Genomic DNA, 22,236 nt, shown 5'->3' on the forward strand with positions numbered 1-22,236 from the left:
TTTGGATTCATGCATGGGCCTGCGTGTCTGCCTTTTCCAGATGAGGAGACTAAGTAATCACTGAGTAGTTTGGTCTGTTCTCTGCCCCTTTCCTGGGTAATGATGCACTTTTGTCTGGGAGGATTTTTGTTTTTCTTTCGGGGACTTGTAAAAACCAGGAAGCAACAAGAACCTGTGTAAAAGGAGACAAAGAGTCAACAGAGCCTTTGTGGGTTGAGATCTGAGTTTCAGACACACTGTTGTTATTTAATAGCCAATCCCAGTAGTGGTCAGGGCTGGGAAAGGAGAAGGACGCAAGCTGGAATAGAATCTTCAGCAGTTGGTGGGGCAATAGAAGAAGCGGATTCAACAAACATTGACCCAGGCTGTCACGATGCCTGCAAAGTTGGACAAATACAGGCCTTGCATTTAGTCTGGGTTAAATAGAGACTGAGGGAGAGGGTCACTTTAAAGGACATCCCATGGGAACAGACTGTGCATGCTCCAGAGACACACGGAATGGAGGGCCGGTCTGCTCCAGGCTCTGCAGCGGACACCTTTACATGTCTTGTCTCACTGATGCTCAGAAGCAGGCACTATTATGTCCTTGTGTCAGACTGGAGAATAGAGGTTCATATGCATCAAGTGGTTTAGGTGACCGAGCCGAGAGGAAGCAGGGGTGAAATTTGCTTTGCTCCTGTGCCCCTCGGCGCTCTTCAGTATCTGCTCAGTGTGTTAAACCCAACAGGAAGTGTTGGCCTCCCTGGATAGCCCCTCTTCAGGCCTCTGGGTGCCTTCTAGCCAGAGGAGACTACCCCTGGCATGGCTTCTTCTCTGGGCTATGATGTCCGTCTGACCCATCCTCCCTTCTGCCTCAGGCTGTGACCATTTGCAATCCCTTGTTTCAAGTCTTGTTTCTCATTCCTCCTTCCCACATAGAGACTCCGGTTTCATCCAGCCTCCCTAGTTAGTAAGGCAGCCATTTTGTGAACTCAAAGCCCAGATTTCTTTTGCAATCTGATGAGCACGTGTGATGTACCTTCATGCGCATCAATCCATCCGTCCTGGGCTTGACCACAAACTGCCGGGTGACTGCTGTTACATCCCTTTCGCAGATGAGGGGCTGTCTCCGTGATCCTAGGTGACTTACCACAGGCCACCAGCTGATAGCAGCTGGAGCTGCGACTGGCAGGCAGGTCTGGCTGCTCATCCCTTTCAACTGCGCATCGTAATCCCGAGGATGACAAGGAAAGGGACTCGTGAGACCATTGTCCTCCTTCTTGAAATACCAAACAAGCAGAGAACAGAGGGAGCTTGAACTCCTTCAAGAGAAAATGACAAGCTGTTTGGCCCTTAGACAAAGAAAAGTGGAATGTATTTCTCCATCCTCAAGTCCACATTAATAGGGCTTTTATAAATGATTTGCTGTAGACAGACAGAATGTGAGGATTATTGAGAATGTCATCGTCATGATTTCCATTCTTGAAGCAAAGGGCAGCTATTGAATACTAACTACCTGCCAGGCACTATGGCCCTCAGGAAGAATAATGAGTCATACTCCATACTCCCTGCCAGCCCAGAAATTCACATTCCAGTGCTGCCAGGTGCGGGCATGTAAATAAATAATCACAAGAGTGTGCAATGAGTTCTCTCTAGAGTTAAGTGCTAGAGTCTATGGGGCACTGAGGAAGGGCCCAGCAACGGCCCCGGGTGTTACATTAGGAATGCTTATAGTGAGAATCAGAAAACCTAGTTTGCAGAGGTTTAAAATAGGGGGGGTTAACTTCTTAGCTAAGAATTCTGGAGTAGCTATGGGCATTGGTTTGTAGATATCAGTGTCTTGACCTCTTCCTCACAGTCACAGGATGGCTGTCATGGTTCCAGTCATCACATCTCTATTCACAGCAGAAAGGTGAGTGGGGTGGGAGGAGAATGGCACCTTACCTGAACCTTATTATTAGGAAGTCAAATACATGCTTCCCCAGGTATCCATCCTAAAATCCACATTGATCCTGAATCATATGGACCAATCCTGAATTGTATGGCCAACCCTAACTGCAAGGGGGTCCAGGGAATCAGAGCATAGGATCATCCTAATTAGCTTAGCTCTTAAACAGATCATGAGCCATTCACAGGAGCTGGGAATTGGAACTACACAGTTAGTGTTCTGTCATGAATGAAGAATGGGATAGAGAGACAGAGCTACTAGGAGGGAACCTTCTGCCACAAGCAGTCAGGCAGAGATTTACAGAAGAGACATGCATTTGAGCTCAGCCATGAAGGACAACAAGCAGGCATTCACATGGTAGAGAAGAAAGGATGTTCTGGGGAGGGCAGTGAGCATGTGTAAAGGCACCGAGTCATAAAAGACAGGTTCCAGAAATACCAGGAAGTTCTTACAGCCTGGAGATAGAACAGGGATTGTAAGGGAGCCAGTTTGCAACGGGCTTAACTACCAGGCTAAGGAGGGTTGTAGAAAATTCTGTGGGTCATAGAAAATCAGGGGAGGTCTTGAGACAGACCCATTTTCCAGATACCCCTGATCCCTGTGACTTGGAAGACATGAGGCCCATGTTCTTGTTCACCTGGCACTTATACTCGGGCTCTGATGTCTTAGCATTTTGGTGCCGTAAGTTATTTTTATGAACCCTCTGGATTCTGAGTGCTTCAGAAGCTGAATTTTTGAGCTCTTTCCATAGCCTTGTCCTCGTACCGAGGTCTCATTTCTACCTTTGAAATGCTTTTTCCTTGATGGACGATAGTCTCATGTTCCTCCTTTAATCGAGTTGACTTCTGCTGTCTTCCCAGATGATGGTTAAGTTTCCTGGACAGTAATCCATTTCTGTCAATTTCTCTGGCTCACTGCAGGCTGACTACCAAGTCTGCACATATACTCAGCCTTCACAGACATTGCAGATCCAATCAGCTCCCACCCTTGGGGCCCCTGCTGCCTGGCAGCTTCTGCAGCCCACCTGGCACACACCCTGGATGCCTCCTTCTCTGCTTCCTGCCAAGCTGGAGGCTCAGCCCCTATATCTGAGAAGTCCTAAACCGTCCTGCAGCCTCAGTATCCCAGGGATGGGCGAGGTCCCTGTACTTGGAAGGGGAAAGTAGACTTCTTTTATGATACCATAATTCTTCTGTAAATCTCATATTCATGGCTGTGAATGGAGTCATGTAATGATACCGACACGAGAGAAATGAGAGAGATCCCTAACGTCTCTCTTTGGGTTCAAATCCTAACCGCCGCCCCGCTTCCTAGCCATGTAACTTGGAGCACCTTGCTGGACTTCCCATCTGTAAGATGGGATAAGGAGACTATCACCCATACCCTTGAATGAGTGTGTTAAATGAGCTATGACAGCGAAGTTTTCAGAGCAGTGTTTGGCACGTAGCAAACATCCTGTATATGTTAGCTCCTGATAATAATTATGATTGCCAGGCTAATGTGCCTCGGCAAGTGGAATAAGTTATGATAGGTTTTCTCCACAAGCCTTGGTAGACTCACACGCACTTACCAGCTCCTTGCAAAAATCTGTTTCAGGACACATTCTCCAGTGTCACTCCATCTCGTGTGTGAAAGCTTGTCAGCAAATGTCATCTACACCACCAGCTTCCTGCCCCCAAGCCAGCAATGATGGGTGATGCTGTCCCTCAAGGGACCAGGAAATGACATTTCTTAGTAGTCAGACAAGCGCTGATCAAAATGATCAGCAATACTAATCCTGAGTTGGATTTTCCGAAGCAGGCATACGGTTTAGTGGAAGGAACAGTGCCCTGGGAGACAGAATGTGGGCACGACTTCTCGCTCTCTGCTGTGTGACTCTGGGCAAGTCACTTTCTCCCTCTGGGCCTTGGTTTCTTTATACTTGAGGTGGCCCTGCCCAGAAACCATCACTGACAACCTCTCTTTAACAATATTTCCTTAAGAGAACATATCACACCTGTAATTTAAAATGGACAGTTATTTTATATCCTGCTCTCTCTCTCAGTTGTAAGTTCCAGAAAGAGAGTCATGATCCTTGTGTCCATCTTTGCATTCACGGCCCCTATCAGCCTGGCACACGCTCAGTGCTCCTTTTAATATGTATCAAACGAACGAATAATGTGGTAGAAAGAAAAACATTTGGGCGCAAGACGGACCTGATTTTGTATTAGGATTGATTCCTTACTAGTTGAGTGACCCTGCGTTAGGCTCGGCTTCAGCATTATCATCTATAAAATGGGGATAATAGAAACGACCTTACCAGGTTGTTTTGAGGATTGAATGTGAGAACATCACACACGCACGCACACCAGCCATGGCCCGATGTCTAGTGTATAGTGGGTATTAGGTAAACATAGCTATTATTTACCTCTCTAGAGCCTAGCACAGGAAGGAGAAAAAGGTAAATCTGAATATACATTAAGTTTCTCCCTGTTGGGGAAACTCCAGTTTTTTGAGCCAGACGCACATCCCTCAGCCTTCCTGCTGGCTCAGCACTTGGCAAACACCAGGATCTTTGCGTAAGCCTTTGAGTGGGCTTCCCTGTCCCAGGGCAGCCAGGTTGCAAAGGGTTTTCCCAAATCCCCTTGGCCTGCCAGCGATCCCACCATCTTCTCCCTCTACCTTCTTTTACCTTTTGCTGCTTTTTCTAGAACACCAGGCACCAGTATCTACCCAGAGGCAATAGGCAGACCCAGATCCCCGCCCGGGCACAGAACAGAATGAGATATGGAGGGATAAGGGGTGGCCTGGAGCGGGTCGGGGGCACCTACAGACCTGGGTCCTCGTTGTAGTCTTGACCTGGTCCAAACTCACCATGTGATCTCAGGCAAGCCTCCTCCTCTGTAAGCCTCACGGCCCTCATCTGCAAAGTGCTCAGCCCATTGATGCCGTACACAATAGCAATAAGAAACCTGGGGTTTCGGGCTGAGAGCTGGCTTCGTGTCTCAGCTCTGCCTCTTACCAGCTGTGAGATTCAAACAAGTCAGGGACCGTCTTCATAAAATGGACAGTGGCATCCAAATATTTGGGGGATTTAATGACACAGTGTCTCCAAAGTGCCTGGCAGATTTGTGCACTAGGAGTGAAGATTTGTTTGTCCGGGGACCCACAGGCCAGCCCTTATTTTTACTTAGTGTAAGTTTCTCCCTGTTGAGGAAGTTCAAGTTTCCTGAGTCAGATAGACATCCATCAGCCTTCCTGCTGGCTCAGCACTTGGCAAGCACCAAAATCTCTTGCAGCAAAGACAGGATCCCCACAGGGTGTGAGTGACACCACCTCGCATGCAATTATTTTAATGCGTGGCCCAGGACCTTCTCATGCCCAGGTTGGTGTATTCTCGGGGGAGAATCTCCCCTCTCCTTCCCTCTCGCATCCTTCAAAAGGCACAGGAAGGGAATGCACCCTGCCATGCTCCTCCCTCCCTGAAATGCAGGCGCTGCCAAGTGGCCTCCTCCCAGGGAGGGTCTGCTGGCAGGAGGAGAGAGGGGCGCAGAATGCTGGTAGGCAGGCTGCTGCTGCCATTTTTGAGGGAAGAAGGGAACCCACAGAATTCGGGGCCACCCTGGCCTGCAGGCACTGGGCTAGGCATTTCTTTAAGCCTCGTAACGACTTTGTGGAGTCGGGATGGCATGTTCCCACCTTGCACATGAAGACACCGAGGCCGCGGGGAATAAGACCAGCTGCCCAAGAACCCACACAGCTAATGAAGAGCGTAGCTGAGATTCACAGTCAGGCTGGCCTGAGGTCCCTGGGTCTTGCTCTGCCATTGCACCATGCAGGTCATGGGAGGGCAGGGGGTGCAGTTTGTACCACATAGGTTTCCTGTTGTTGCCTGTGCCATGAGAGAGGGACTTGGTCTTGCAGAGCGGTATTACCCAGCCAGCTGCAAGGGCTGTCTGTGGCTGCCATATATCCAGGGGACCCTGGGAGAGGGGGCCTTCCAGATCTCTCCAAATGGTGGCCCTGTTCAGGCGCCTGCAGACAGAATGTGGCTAAAGGAGGGAGCCAGGAAGGGACCGAGCTCTGGACACCCCATTCCCTTCCTCTGTCTCAGTGTCAGCTATGCTGGTCCCCCCACCATGGGAGGCGAGTGGGGGGGAAGGTGAGAGCTAGTTTATTTCTTCTGTAATGTGACCAGGCATGAACAGGGAAGTTTTAAAAATCTGGCTTCTCCAGGACAGAAGAACAGGGGCTTTGGAATCAGGTTTACTCAAACTTAGGTTTGAATCCCCGTTGCCACGTTTACCAACTTTGTGGCCTTGGGCAAGTCATTTCTCCAGTTTCTTCATCTCTAAAATTGCATTCCTTGTTCAGGTCACCTTGAGCATTAAAAGACCATGACGTAATCCTGGTGGTAAAGGACCCACCCCCGCCCCCCGCCCCAGACAGCTCCCCGGCCAAGGGCATGAGCTGTCCCTGCTGGCTCTTCTTTTGGCCTCCCTCGCCCCCACTCCTGGCTTGTCCATTACATCAGAGCATCTTACTGAAACCCGGAGTTAGTAGTCTCCCCCTCCATAAGCTCCCCAGCGCCACAGCTGAGCTCTGAGCATGACCTGCGTGGAGCCAGGCTCTCCCCGCGCCCCGCTCACCTCCGCAGCCTCCTCTCCCACCCCCCTCTGCCTGGACCGTGCCACCGCCATCCCCTCTGTGCCAGCCAGCCCCTGCCTCCCGGGAAACTCTGGTTCATCCTTCAAGCCCCAGCCCGTGCATTGCTAGAGCTACTGCTGCAGGGCTCCCGTTCCCCTTGAGCCTCCCTCCACCATCACCTTCTGTGCCGTTTGTGGACAAGTCTCTGGCCAGGCGCCTGCCAACCAAGGGCGAGCACCGTCAGCAGAGACCGCTGCCCCCTCCCAACCTGGTCCACCGTAAGCACTTACTAGCCAGCCTTTATGGAGCGCTCACCTTTTGCCAGACACGACTTGCATGCTTTACACATATGAACAAGTTTATTTTTCACGGCAGCTGTATTGACACGGTGCATCCGTCAGTCCTGGCTGGAGGCAGCAACCATACCAATCATCCGAACAGAGAATTTAATCTTTAAAAATGGCAACTAGACAGAAAGTGTTGATTTGGTAACCAAAAAACAAAACTAGAAAATCGCAGGAAAACAGCTCCCGCCCCTGGAGCAGAAGGAGCAGAGGGAGGGGTGGGAAGCATCACAACCTGGGCTGGGGGCCAGCAGGCAGCTCCAGAGGCGGACCGGGAGGCTCGTCCTGAGCGCGGAGAAAGCTGCAAAACGGTTCTAGCTGCTGCTACAGGAAGGAAGTGCCCAGTGCCCGCCTTGAAGAAGGGAGGTAGGGTGGCACTTGCAGGAACAGGAAGCACCGGGGCGGGGGGGCGCGTTCCTTTTTCCTCCCCCAGACTCCCAGGCTCCCTCTCGCGGCCCCAGGCCCCTAGGCAGCATCTAATGGGAGGTGGCCGGCAAAGTAGAAGTAGGGCTTGCAGAGTCCCGACCTCAGCATCGCAAAGCAGCTGGGAGCTGAGAGACAGAAGCTTCCACGCTGGTACAGGCAGGAGCTGTTGCTCTCCCCATTTCACAGGCGAGGAAACTGAGGCACAGAGAGTAAGTCACTTGCCCAAGGTCAGAGGCAGGATTTGAAACCGTGCTGCATGGCCTCAGCGCCCTTCCTCTTCACCCCACCACCCACCACCACCGTGAATGGTGAAGGAGTGAGTGAGTGAGTGAGTGAGTGAATGGACATGCCCGCAAATGATGCTTAGACCGGTGGCTAGCCGAGCCTGCGCACGAGCGCGAGGTCCTCCCTGCCTTCCTGCCTCCTTGTCGCCCTGCCAGGTCATCCACTGGAACTCCCCCAAGAAGCTGCGGGTGAAGAACAAGCACGTGGAGTTTTTCCGCAACCTCTACCTGACCTTCCTGGAGTACGACGGCAACCTCCTGAGGCGAGAGCTCTTCGGCTGCCCCAGTGAAGCTGATGTCAACAGTGAAAACGTAAGCGGGGCGCAGGGACCCCCCAGCCCCACGCCAGGCTCCGGGCTCGCCCGAGGTGGACAGGACGCCGCGCTTGCCCTGGGCGTCCCAGCTGCTGGGGGGGACAGGTGCATCAGCAGCTCCCCTCCATGCTCATTGCTGTGGGTGCAGAGCGGGGACGCTCGGCCTGCACGGGGTGGAGTCGGGCGGGGGTTTCCAAGCGGAGGAAGCCGGAGCCAGAGCTCCCGTGAAACCGTAGACAGCGTGTCTCTCCGTAGCTGGGAAACTCTGAGGTCCTTGTGGACATGGCACCCATGCGGGAGAGTCAGGAGGATTCAGTGTGGCCAGCGCGTGGGTGGCATTAAAGATCTTCACTAGTAACTGGCTCCTGGAGGGTTCGCCTAGGCGAAGGAAGTGTTCGGTACTTGGTCACAGGCAACGCTAGCACCCGTATCTTCCCATTTCTTCACTGCTTATCATTTTTTCCTGTTATCTCTCATCTGATGTTCACAGAGACCCTCTCTCTTTCCCCAGTGGGAGTGGAGAGATGGAGGCACAGGGAGGTTCAGCGGGTTGCTCACAGCCAGCAAGGGGCCAAGTTGAGAGTGACTTCCAAGTTCTGGGGAGCAGGGAATGGGGAAGAAGCACACTGTCAGGAAAAAGGCAGGGAGGACGTGGCGGGTCAGGCTGACCTGGGTTTGTCCAGTTACCAAGTATGTGACCTCGGGCAAGTTACTCAGCCTCTCTGTGCTTCCGTTTCCTCAACCACCGAATGGAGACGCAAAACTTTAAGGCGTGTTGTGAGACTAAGTACGAAATTGCATTTGAAACATCTGGCTCAGCCCTGACCATGTGTCAGATGCTCAATAAGTATTTCCTCCCTTTCCTTGACCCTCAGTATTAGACACACAAGTAATTTATTAGGCGAGCATTTACTGAGGGCCTTCCTGTTCTGAGCACTGAGCCCTCACAGGTACAAAAGGACACTGGTCCTTGCGGTCGTGGTGCTAATATTCTCGGGGGGAAACAGTTGACAACTATATGAACCTTCAGGGAAAGTGATCAGCCAGTGGCCAGTGCTCCATGGTGGCATATTAATGAGCAGCTGGGCTACCCCCCTGGTCTGCAGGGTCGTGGGGCGGCAGGGGGAGCTTCTCCGAGGAGGTGATGTTCCCTCTGAGTCCTGAATGACAGGAAAGAACCAGCCATAGAAGAGCAAGGGGTGAGGGAAATAGAAATCAAAGCCACAATAAGCTACCTCCACACACCTGTTAGGATATCTGTTTACCAAAGAACAAAAGATAACAGGAATTGGTGAGACGTGGGGAAATTGGAACGCTGTCCATTACTGGTTGAATACACGATGCTGAGGCCGCTGTGCGGAACGGGAGGGAGGCTCCCCCAGAAATGACAAAGAGGACTGTGCTATGACCCAGCAGTCCCACTTCTGGGATGTATCCCAAACACTTGAGATCGGGATCCCCGAAGACAGTATGTGCACTGGTCACTGCAGCTTTACTCATGTTGGCTGCAGGTGGAGACAACCCCCCTGCCCACCCACAGATGAACGGATCACATGTGCTGCCTGTGTCCAATAGAACGTTGTCCAGCCTTAAAAACTAAGGAACTCTTACCCTTTGACAACATGGGTGGGCCAGGGAGATCTCGGTAGGCTAAGTGAAAGAAGCCAGGCACCGAAGGATAAATACTGCATGACACCTCACGGGGGAGGCATCTAAAATAGTAAACGTACAGAGCTAGACAACAGAATGCTGGTTACCAGGGGATGGGGAGCGGGGTCATGGGGAGCCCTTGTTCGGTTTACACCATGTTACACCACATGAGTAAGTCCCAGAGATTTGCTGTGAAACGTAGTGCTGGTAGTTAACAGGGCATGGTGCACTTAAACATTTTAAGAGGGTAGATCTCATGTCAGGTGTTCTGACCACACTCGTAACACACAGAAAAAAACCTAAGAAACTTGGCGGGGCGGGGTGGGGGGGGCACGATGGATATGTTTATTACCTTGATTGTGGTGAAAGTAACCCAAAGGTAACATAAGTCCAAACTCACCAAATTATTTTCATGACGTGTAATTTTTTTTATATTGCCAATTATACCTCAGGAAAGGGGGAGGGAGGTGGCAGAGCAGGGAAAGTACATTCCAGGTAGGGGGCTGTGGCCAGTACAAAGGCCCTGGGGCAGGGCCGGTATGAGGACCTGCAGGATGGCCAGGTTCCCCGGGGGCTGGAGGGGGAGGAGGAGAACAGCAGAAGCTGAGCATCAGGAAGGCAGGAAGCAGGTTGGAAGGATATTGTGAGCAGGTGAAAGAGTCAGAATTCTGTTTTATTACTATTACTGTTATTGGTTATATTCTTATGTTGGACGTCATGAGAATTCTTTTCGGCTCCCAGTGGCAGGGGAGGGTGCCTGTGGAAGGTCTGGAGGACGCACTTACCTGGCTCTTTACCGGGACAGTATTTGGGACAACAGCTGTGGAGAGCGCTTACAGAAGGCTGCCACCCTGCCCTCCGGTATTCAGCCCCCAGGGCACAGTGGGGTCCCCTCAAGCTCCGGCCCTTCCCCTCATCACCCTCCATGCCTTTGCCGGTGTCTGCCCTTCACTCCCACTGGAAGTAGAGGAAAGAATACCATTAAGCACTTGAACTCTGGCTCAGATTCTGGGAAGCACTTACAGGTTTCGACAAATGCTGTGTTCTGGTTTTTCCTTCCTGCTCAAATCGGTATTTGCCATCATCATCAATATCTGAGTGCCCATTCGGCACTTTCTCCCCCAAACACTAAATGAAAACCATTCTCTTGCCTTTGAGACTCATATAAAAAGCCTTGGCAGGACGAAGCCGTCAGTTAATTGTCCCCATCAGTGAGTCCCCCAAGTGCACTGTTCAGGGCCTCACAAAGTGGGACTCCCTTTAGACATGACCCAGCCCGCTTCTCCTACCACCAGCTTCCCCTGGTGGGTCATCGGGGTGGGGACGGTGTCAGTGGTCCTTCTCATAATCTGTGACTGCATTTATTTGCTCAACAAGCATGTGTGAATGCCAGCCATCTGCCGGGCACCATGTAGGGCACCGGGGTTGAACTTAGAGGCTGACCCCGTCCCTATACGGAAGTCACTTGCCACGTAACAAGTGTTAGAGATGCCAAGAGGATGGTCTCTCTGGGTGCAGGGAGGGCCAGGAGCGAGAGGGCAGCCTTCTCTGAGCGCTCTCCACAGCGTTTGTCCCAAACACTGTGCCCTTGACTGTGCACCAGCCACACCCACCACCTCTCTGTTCCTTCTGCATTCCAGGCTCATTCCCAAGGCAGGGCCTTTGTGCTTGCTTCCCCTCTGCCTGGAACCCCCTGCCCCCAGGCATCCTCAGAAACTTGCCCCGCGCCGCCCCGCCCCTCCAGTAAAGCTAGAAGTCACTGTGATGTGCCCCAGGTTCTTTTCGTCAGTGCACCTGTTCCTATTCACAATTAGTTGGTTCGTGCAACTGTCTCCTATCTCTTTTCCCAAATAGAAGACCAGAATATAAGACCCTTAGAGACTTTGCCTGTCTTGTTCACCCCTGGGGACTCCTTTCTCTAGCAGAGAGGGAAGCACATCATAAGCACTTAACAAATATGTATTGAAGGAATTGAACAAATAAGACGAAGGAAGTACTAGGTAAAGGGCAGAGCAGCTGAAAAGTAGGGAGCCCAAGGAGAACATGCTGGTCGTTGGCATTCTAGAGCACAGGCCTGTCGGCAGTGACAAAGAATGAAGCTGACCGGAGGGGCCTTGGCCGTGCTTATACTGACCTGTCGGTAGTGAGGAGCCGCCAAAGGGCTTTAATCACGGTCAGATTGACATTCGAGGGAGATCACTCCCTGAGTGGGATTTCACACAATGAGAGGGACGGGTTAGAGGCAGGGAGGCCGGTTAGACCTTTGCTACGTCCCAGGCAAAAAGATGGCGTTGGGGCTCTGACCCAGGGTGGCAGCAGCAGGGATGGAGAGAACAGGTGGGTTGCTTTGTGGGTGCTAAGAACAGGGGGGCAGGTGCAACTAGCCCTCATAAATCAAGAGGGCAGGTCCCCATGCCCTGCTGCAGCCAGGTTCCTCTGGCTGAGCCCACCCCCTGGGGCAGGGACTGGGGCCAGGAGAGTGGCTGTAACATTGGGTCCCTGGAACTGCGTCCCTGTAGGGCATTCTACCCCGGGGCCCTTGGCAGTATGTCAAGTGTTAGCAGCAAACACAGCCAGAGGGAAAGGGTAAGATCTTGGATCTGGGCCGATGCTGGATGCTCCCCGATCCATGGGACGGGGTCGTTAGAGCTTTGACAAGTCTCGAAGAAATGAAGTTGGGAACCTCTTCATGGGACTGCAGGTGCCAGAGGGGAAAGGACTCCAGTGGCAGTGTCTGCCGGGCAGATAGTCGTTCCAACAGTCACCGGCCGCGGGGCTAAGGATCCAGGAGGAGCGTCGCAAATCGAAGCCTGCTGTAGTGAGGGATGCAGACAGTGGAGGTCATTCTCCAGCCCCAGAGCAAGCTGGCATTTCAGTAGCATACTAGAAGGGCATTCCACACACTAGGGAAGAGCAGGTGCATCACAGAAGACTTCCTGGAGGAGGTAGGATCTGAAGGCCAAGAGAGGCGCAGTGAGGGTGTACAGAGCATGGACCTAGTGGGAGGGAGGGAGCAGCAGGGGCGGCGGAGACCAGAGGTCAACAGCAACAGGGCACATTCAGAGGAAGGCAATGTAAGAACATAAACAGCCGCACAAGTTCATTATTATTTCTTCGCCAGGGAGGTGATGATGAGGGTGATGATAAGACAGTGGGCTCTCTTGTCATCGCAGCTTGCTCATTCAGGAGACGCGTGACTCAGAGGAGTCATGCGAGTACTCTGAGCCTCGGTTCGCCATCTGATAAATGGGGGACAGTGATGCCTCTGTCACAGTGTTTCATGGATGCTTTATGTTAAATCACCAAAAATGGGACTCAGCACCAGGAACACGGCATTCACTGAGGTGCGTTTTTTTCACAGATTGCAGTACCGAACCCATCTGATATTGGGTCCAAATCTGTTGTTCCACAAATGGTCTTCAGGTTTGATTAACATTTTTCCTCGGCTGGCCTGGCAGAGAGGGGAGCCTACAGCGTGGCTTAGAGCTATGTCTGTAAAGCGTAGCACGGCCATCACCTTCGCTCCAGGCCACACGACCCCAAGTGGATTTCCCACCAATTAAGAGACTCCGGGAAGGAAGGAGAGGCCATTGGGCTGACTTCGCTGCCAAAGAGAATAAATGAATGAATTCAGGAAGCCAGTGTGAGTGGGAAGAGCAGGCCCCCGTTTTAGACTCTGTGTTTGGGGTTCTTGCTCTAGGACAAAATAGTTTGGTTTGGAAGAACAGGCTCCGGCCGCGGTTTAGATTGACAGGAGCTGATGCGACACACAGCCTCTCCTGTCCCATAACGCCCCTCCCTTTTCCTCAGCACCCCCGCCCCTCAAGTGTATCCAGGGAACCCTGGGGCTCCACAGAACACGGGTGGATAATCCACGGATATTCTCCACCCATAGTCCATGCAAAAATCCTTCTGTAGCATCTCTAATAGGCTTGCATCTGGCCTCTGCTGGAATTCTCCCAAAGACAAGAAGCTCATCACTTACCACAGCTTACTCCACTGTTGGGGAAAGCTCCAGATGCTAACCCATTCTTCCTCATGTTGAGTGTAGTCTTCCCATCTGTAAGGAATCCATCAGTCTGAGTCCTGTCCTCTAGAGCAGTGAAAAATAAGGATACCCCCCTGGTGTCCCTGACAGCCTGGCAGATAGGGTAGCATGTTTCCATACGTTGGTTATTCAGAAACCTGCAACTCTCCCTAAGCACTGTATTTATAAAGTGATGCTGTATCATCAAGAGTGCCTTGTTCCACCTACGGGAATATTCCAGATAAAGGAAGCTCACCCTGTAAATTGCAGGGCTACTGGAATATGCACGTTTTAATCCATTTGGATGGGGATCTTGGTAAAGAACATTATGCTTCCTTTAGTAACCTAAGTATACGAAACTCAGTTTACAGTTTTCAGTGAGTAAGATTGCCCCGGCTAGGCTGAGGGGGCAGCAATTGGCCAGAGGAAGGAGGATGCTGTTTATCCTGGCAGGAAATGGCCTCAGACTATCCTGCTTCTTCTGCAGATTTCCTTTCTGACAGCTGTCACTTTCAGTTTCATCAGCTTCAGAACAACCCTTTCTGGGCTCCCCTCCCCGTTCCTCCTTCCCCTGGCAGCTGAAGAAAGGAAAACCAATGGCATGTAAGTCAGAATGACCCATAGTAAAAGAATCGTGCGTTGTCGTGGTAGAAGTTAAATTATGAAACATAGCAAACAGCCAAAAACGTGCAAAAAAAGAAAAAAACAACAAAAAACTGGACACCAGCGAGTTTTGACCTGTATGTGGAATTGTAATAAGTCAGTGGACAGTGTCTGCAGACTCAGAGCCCCCTTAGCCCAGGGCCGCAGCAGACATTACTAATCGATGGCCCCACCCATTCCCCTCGGGCTCCGCCCCATCCCCAGCATCCTTGCCAAGACAGCCCTCCAGGAAACCGGGACCAGCCTCCAAGTGATGGCACAGGAGACGCTGAAGCCTGTTGGGTCTGTCTCCCTGCGCTAGGCATTAGTCGCTTTAGTGTCTCCTAGAATGGAGACAGCTCTCTGTGTCACTTCAAGACCTTCATCTGCTTTTTTGAGCCTCTGCCAATTGGGGGTTTCCTGCAGGGAAAGAGAAAAGGAAGTGCAACTTTAATCTTCACCCCAATCGAGGGAGGTAGGCTTTATGAGTCACATTTCACAGATAAGGAAACCAAAGCTCAGAAGGGATGAGTTACTTGCTCAAAGTCAAACAGCTCCTAAACGGTGGGCCATGATTGGAAACGCAGGTCCTTGTCACTCAGAAGTGATGAACCAGGGCCATGCTTCCCAAGTGAATGGAGCTCCAGATATAAAACGAATATAATGAGAACTACGGGTTATTCGGTGATCGTTCTAGTGGTTTTTACTTGTAACCATTTCTTACTGTTTCACAAACCCTGCAAGGTAGTTATTACCTCTGTTTCTAGAGGAGGACGTAGAGGCTCAGAGAAATGAAATCATGGAATGGGGTGGTGGCAGCGTTGGAACTCGTATGAGTGGTCTTTCTGCAAGTATTTACAACGCTCCCTGCTCTACGCCTGCAGTACCCGCCCCGTACCCAAGCACCCCTGTCTCCCAGGGCTCCTGACTTTATGTTTCTGCATAGAAACGTATCACTCCTCAATAGATTATATTCTTGACTTTTTTATTTTGTTGATTATGTCTCTCCCTGCTAGAATGGAAGTTCTGTGACTGCAGGGAATTTTATCTGTTTCTTTCATCAGCGTATCTTCATGCCCGTAAAAGACGGCCTGGCCCCTGCTAGGTGCTCAGTAAATTTGGGGGAACACATGAACTATTATAAGTCCTTTTCTTGGAGCATCTGTGGAGTGCTGGAAAGATCCCTGTCCTTGACATCAAAATACCTGGCCCGAGGACTAGATCTAGGACTTCAGGCATAGCTCTCCCCTCTCACGGCCTCAGTAGTCTCACCAAATGGTCAGTGAATAAGCCCAGCCTCGGCTGTCATGAGGGTTGAGGGGGTTAAGGTGTGTGGAGTCCCGCCCATCCGCAGGAGCGTTGGCCAGGAAGCTTGTCCTGATGCCTTGCCTTCCAGCTGCTGAGATCCCCCCCTCACCTCTGAAAGGAGGGTTTCCAGACTCAACTCTCTCCTCCAACAAGGGTTTGGGGCAGCCCGTACGGCCACGTTCCCTGATACCGAGCCCACAGAAGAAAAGACCACAGCGTCCCCAGGGCTCCATTAGAAGTTAAAAATAAGACATATAGAAGCCGACTCTAGAAACACGTTACGGCATCAGTCTGCACGGCCGTGCCAGGGAACAGATGGCTCTGTGGAAACAGCTGTATCCCGGAGAAACCTCAGAGAAAAAGCAGAATGCATTAGTGCGCTCCCGTGCAGGCTGCATGTCACCAGCTCTTTAATCCCGTGGCGGGCAGCGGAGCCCCTGGGTGGACAGCGCCACACAGGGCCCTCCTCCAGGGGCCCTCTATGGGCGTGGTAACTTCTAGAGCCCGAAGGATCACAGTCATTGCCTGCGAGGCCAGGGGCGGGGACAAGGGGAGGAGCCATGGGGTCAGGCTGCTCGGGGGATGCGTCTGGGCTGTGGGCACACCATCGTGGCCCGTCTGCTTTGCTCCAGCTCCAGCTTGCACACATCCCTCCTTCACACCCCTGGGCTCTGGTTGTAATCTGTCTGCATGTGCCAGGTGCTCTCCCCTCGTGCTTTTGCTTGCAGCAGCTCCTTGCACTCTTCTGGAAGACTCTTCCTCCACAAGCCGGCTCCTTGTGCCGCATCTAAGAGGGCAGCTCTGGAACAAGACTGCCGCATGTAAAATCTAAGGAATACTGAGTAGGAGAGTTTGGGCCATTTGCTTAGACTCTTTGTGCCTCAGCTTTCCCATCTGTAAATTGGGGATCACAACTAGTCCCACCTGACAGGCTCAGTGAGGACTAAATGGGGCCGGTCAGTGTGTACACAGCACCTGCCCACCCACCCCCCATTAAGTCTCATTGGTATGAATACGCAGTATTATGCTTGCTGACTTGCTTCTTTGTCCCCCCACCCAGACCAGATGAACAATTTAAATGTAGAAACTGGGGTTCATTCCCCAATCCTGGCACAGGGCTTGGCATACAGTAAGGGCCTATTAGTTGGGTGTCGTGTACAAATTAATATTGATACCTGGGAGAGAGGAGACCAGGCTTTTTCCTCATTATTTCCTCATAGGCTGAGTGCTGGAAAGACTCTCTGAACCGTCCCTGAATAGACCTAAATCCAAGACTTTCCCGTCCCATGAAAGAGGGAAAGTGGCCTATGGTTTGCTTTTCCTTAGTAAGTGTTTTGAGTTCCTGGAACTTGGTTGATTCATACACACAGCAGGCAGTCAGTGAGCTCGTAATCTTTCTCTATTTGTCTGGGTGGTTTAATAAGGCTTACCTGCTCCCCAGAAAACCACAGGGAGGAGCCCTGAGGTAGGTTTCAGCAGACAAGCATTAGAGTTCCAGCTTCTCTGAGCAAATCAGCTGAGGGCAGCCCTGCCCGTCTCGTTCAGATATTAGGAGGAACAGATGAAGCCCTAGGTATCAAGGCGACGGAAACCTGAAAGTAAACGTTGAAAGTATCAAGCAGCATTCTGGAGTGTTACTTTACCCACCAGATACTTCTACCCGTGCTGCTGAGGCATCAGAAGGAGAGGTGTCATAAGAAGGAGTAGATGCCTTGCTTGGTCTGTTGTACTCTGTCTTCATCACTCACTGGCTAGAAGAGGCAAGTAGGTGTGTTAAAGTAACACAAGCAATTGTACAATGGGCTCGGCACGCTGGAAGGGTATTACTCACGTTAAGTCCAAATGGGTGTTTCTGATTGGCAGGTGGCTTTTCTCCAGGTTCAGGGGCCCAGACTCCTTCCATCTTGTGGCTCTGCCCTCCACAGAGCCTTGACTCCTCTCCTGGATGCCCTTGCTCTGGCCGACAGAGAGGTGTGTGCATGAGTCTACCTTGAAAGTGGTGCCCATGGTAGCGAGAACCTGCCCACATTCCACTGACCAGCCTTGGCCATGCAGGAAGGTCGGGATGGCAGCCTCTCTGTGCACCCAGGAAGAGAAGAGACCATGAATCTTGGTGCATGCAGAAGGTCCCCACCAACATGGGGTTACATGCATTCAGTCCCCTGTAGTCATAGGACCATCTAGCGTTAGACCTGGAAAGAGCCCCAGAGATTGATTAACAAGGAAGGCATTGTAGTGACTTAGTTACGTACAAGAACACAGAGAAAATACACATGGATGTAATATCTCAGCTCTATTCACTCATCGTATGACCTTGAACAAGTGGCTAAACCTTTCAGATGATGAATGCTTTCATCCATAAACAAGGCGGACCATTGTCCCTAAGCCATGGAGTCAGTGTGAATATTAAATGAGAAAGTGCCTGCCAAGCTCCCAGCATGTTCCCTGACCCTAGTGAGCACTTGATCCTTGAGAGTCTTTTATGAAACCCAAACTTTGTCTTAGGAACCGGAGAAATGACTTGCTCAAGGTCACATGGAAAATGAGTGTCTGAGGGAACAGGTCTTCATTTCCAGTTATCCCCATAACCTCTCTCTGTAGTTTTTCCTGACTTTGAACAGAAGTCCACTGGGCTGGTGCCAGGAACCTACTTCCAACCCCTCTGAATCCTCCGGCCTGACCAGCCATCATTTCTGACATCTCAGGGGTCACTCCAGGCCACTGTCCTTAAGGATGGGAAGAAATAAATGCAAACTGCTTAAAGGGTCATTTTCCCTTGAGTCCAAATCTTCCTGTGCCTCAGTTGGCTGCCCAAAGAAGCAATTTAGCAAATGTATTTTATCTCAGGAGAAATCGGTCTTTTGTTTCTGTGACTTGCTTGTCAGGAGCCTACTACTCCCCCGTGGCCCCAGGATGGAGTCCGGTAGCGTTCAGGCCCTGTTAATGAAAGCCCTCCTTCCAGCTCAGCATCTCCCTGGAGAAATCACCCATGCCCTGGGTGGGAAAGGAGGTTGTTTCTAAGCTGTTCCCGCCTTCCCCCTGAGATAACATCAGCCATGCAGTCAGCAATAAGAAATCCTAGATTAGAATTTGAAAAGGTACATAATGTAATCATAACATTGCTTGGGGTTTGTGTAGCACTTTACAGTTTACAAAGCACTTTTACACGCATTAGCTCCTTTGAGAAAATTGCAGGGAACTTGTTAAGGACAGAAAAGTAGAAAGAAGCCCGTACAATTCATCTGTGAACCTACCAGTCAGAGAAAAGCTTTGTTAACATTGTAATGTGTTCCCTTTGGTCTGTTTTCTATGTGACTTTTTGTTTGTTTGTCTCTCTGCTCTATTGGGATCATACTGCATATGCATTTTTATGGCCTGCTTTTTCATGGAGCATTGTGTCTTCCACCGTCTCTTTGATCCTTGCATCCATCCCCTGGGAGAGGAGTCACCACACTGCAAAGATTGCCCTGGTGTGAGGTCCCAAGACTGGATTCTCAGTCCAGAACTGCTTCTCCCTAGCCATGTAACTGGCAGATTTTTGAAATCCTCTGAGCCTCAGTTTCCTCCTTTGTAAAACAGAGATGTGTGCTCAAGGATTAAATTAATAAAGCAATCCACCTGAAAGCATTTAGCACTGCACCTGGCACGGAGCAGGTGCTTCATCCATATTAGCTGAGCAAAGGTACAAACCGCCATGTTGAGAATGTTCATAACATCAAACGCAAGGAAGGCAATCTGGTTGGTCCAGAGTCCCATAGATTTTGACATCGTATGTCGGACATCATAGTTGATGTGCTTTTGCCACAATACCCAGTGTGGTTGATAGACAACAGTATTCCCTAGACCCTACCCCTAAAGCACTGTGATGGCCAAAGGTGACCTCGGGATGTGGATGCCACTGAACCACATCATTGGTACCAGGAAGTTCATAGAGGCTTCTTATCCCCCAGGACTGCTGGTAGACCCTCCCGACCACGTCAGGCCATGCTCTGGTAGTTCTGGGAGCACTTTCATTCGTCACTGTTCCTTCTTTAACATGAGTACATGGCTGTGAGTACATCCAGTAGAGGCCTGTTGTGTACACAGGGTGCTCTAGATGTTCTAGGTACAGGAAATTGAGAGATGAATGCGATACAGCTCCTGCCTTGAGGAGCCCACTATATATGGGTGCTTTTCAGAAAATGGCTCCTGGAGCTATTTACCTTGGAATGTTGTTTTTTTCCTGACTCAATACACGCATGCATTTCTCATGCTCTGGCCACTAATTTCCTTTCTCACATGGTGAGGATACCTTCTCTTTGAAGGCTCATCAAAGAAAGACCCCCCCCCCCCCCCCACACACACATCTATACCCGTCCTCACAGGTTCCCACTCCTGTCTTCACTGAACTGAAGCCATGCACTCCTGTCAACACATTAAAAACACCACACAAATCAACCCCCCCCCAAAAAAAAACAACCCTGCTTTTGCAAAGAGCTTTGCAGATATTTATTCTCTAAAAGGGAATAATTGCGAGTGTTCTTTTGCAGTGTGGGTGAGAGAGAAGGAGGGTATGAGTTGGTTAAGTTCCCCATTGGGGGGCTACATTATAGTTTCTAGGTATATTTGGGTTCCTCAAGGAGGAAGATGTGCGAGTATCTCCAACACTCATGAGACAGAAGTGCTATCCAGGCTCAGCGAGACTCCTGCTTTCCCTGCCCTCGCCCTACTGTCTCCTCCAGGTGGTGGCTGAGGACAGAAAGCATCCACCCAGGTGTCTCCCCTTCTGAACTCTGATAACCACCATGGTAATAGATGACGTCTGCTGTGTCTTTATTCCAAACACTGTACTCTGCACATGCAGAATCTCTTGGAACCCTCCTACAACCCCCTGGGTAGTTCCTATTATCTTCCCCATTTTACACTTGCGGAAGTTGAAGCTCAGAAGGGTTAAGTACCTCACCCACTCGCCCAAGACTGTACAGACTGGAGTGGGATAGAACCCGTCACCTCAGCCACGGTGCTTGTGTGCTTCTTGACCCACGGCGGAATGAGCATCTTTCCTGGAGAGGTAGCTCGGTAGTAGAAGGACACAGGCCCCAGTTTGACCTCCCTGAGTGACCTCAAGACCTTGAAACTGCTTTTCAGCTGTCAAATGAGGCTGCACATGCCTCACTGGAGGGCTCCAGGGGAAGGGATAACACGTACCCAGCACCTTGCACAGAGCCAAGTGCATGCTTGTTTGCTGTCCAGCACATTTTCAGCCATCACAGACCTTTGAACTGCAAATATCGGACCAGATAATGGGCTTAAGGATGATCACCTTCTATGCATAACATTAGAGGATACGATGGGAAAATTAGAAAGACAGGCCTTCTAATGATTACAGTCTTCATGTAGCAGATATTTCTCATGCATGCAGCACATGAATATTAAGTATCTGCCATACCGTGGGCACGGTGCTAGGGGCAATGGTAAAGTGTCACTGTGTCACCAGGAAAGTTGCCCTTAAATAATTTCAGTTCAAATTGACAAGTGCTTTAGTGGAGTTATGAATTGAGGGCTCTTGAGGCACGGAGAAGTGGACCAGCTCTACCTGGCAGGGCTAACAGAGGTCTCAGACGAGGTGTCATCCAGGCTGAATCTTGAAAGGTAAATAGAAGGTCCCCTAGTGGAGAAGAGCAGGTGAGGAGAGTAGAGAGGGAAGAACATATACAGCGTCACAGAGGGAAAGAGGGAAAGGCAGGTTCGGGGAGCAGAGAGATCCCTGGTGCAAATACAGAGGACACGGGGTTGGGGGGTGGTGGTGATGGGTCAGAGAGAGAGGATATGATTGTCAGCAAGGACCTGGATTTAATCCTGCAGGTCAGAAGGGGTCCCTTGGCTCCTAGAATATTAGACGGAATGAGAATTCCCATGTCCTGGGCTTACATGAATCTTCAAATAGGCCAGGACTTCAAATCAAACTTCAAAAATGGAAGAGTCTCCCTGATTGCATCCTTGTTAACAGTTAAAAATCTTCATGATGGATGAGAACATCTCCTCGATCACTGAATCTCCACTGATCCCCCCAAGTGGCATTTGGAAGTAGGTGGGTGCATTTGGAGTTGTACGAGGCTGTCTGGAGAACTCTACAAGCATTTAGTGGGCTGGGGCCCAGGAGGCTAACTGTTCGGGGATATATGGGACAGGTAGCATAATGCAAAAGCTCCCTGCACAAAATGCCAGTGACCCCCTGTCAGTTATCTATGGCTCCCAACCTGTAAAACCTCAGTGGAATACAGTGAGAAGTGTTTATCGCGGCAGCTGAGCTGAGCTTGGCTGGGCTTGCTCCCACACCTGGGGCAATTGTAGAGCTTCTGCTCTACTCCAGGTGTGTGTCATCCTCCAGCGGGCCGCCCAGGCATTTTCTCATGGTAGTGCTGGAGATTCAAGAAACACGCAGTTTGGGCGCCTGGGTGGCTCAGTCGGTTAAGCGGCTGCCTTCGGCTCAGGTTCAGGTCATGATCCCAGGGTCCTGGGATCGAGTCCTGCTTCGGGCTCCCTGCTCTGCGGGGAGCCTGCTTCTCCCTCTCCCCCTGCCTACTTGTGTTCTCTCTCTGTCAAATAAATAAATAAAATCTTAAAAAAAAAAAAAAAAAGAAACACGCAGTTCTTGAGGCCTAGTCTCACTATTAGGGCAGTGTTGCTTCCTTACCATTTTATTAGC

The 22,236-nt window shown here is 50.8% G+C and overlaps 1 protein-coding gene across 8 annotated transcripts in view; it reads left to right on the forward strand.

Annotated features, from left to right (window-relative positions):
- The window catches only part of LARGE1 (LARGE xylosyl- and glucuronyltransferase 1), a 513,801-nt gene that overhangs the window by 451,503 nt on the left and 40,062 nt on the right, over nucleotides 1–22,236 (forward strand). For 7 of the 8 annotated variants that reach the window (XM_064590661.1, XM_054506843.2, XM_054506844.2 and 4 more), the window contains one exon: nucleotides 7,764–7,919. The exons of the other annotated variant lie outside the window; for it this stretch is intronic. In XM_064590661.1, coding sequence (XP_064446731.1) covers nucleotides 7,764–7,919 — 156 coding nt within the window. The remainder of the gene's footprint in view (nucleotides 1–7,763; nucleotides 7,920–22,236) is intronic. 8 annotated transcript variants of the gene reach the window in all.

Source organism: Mirounga angustirostris, unplaced genomic scaffold (assembly GCF_029215605.1).
Source record: "Mirounga angustirostris isolate CCGP_5_RB_7025 unplaced genomic scaffold, mMirAng1.0.hap1 SCAF_5, whole genome shotgun sequence".
Lineage (NCBI taxonomy): Eukaryota > Metazoa > Chordata > Mammalia > Carnivora > Phocidae > Mirounga > Mirounga angustirostris.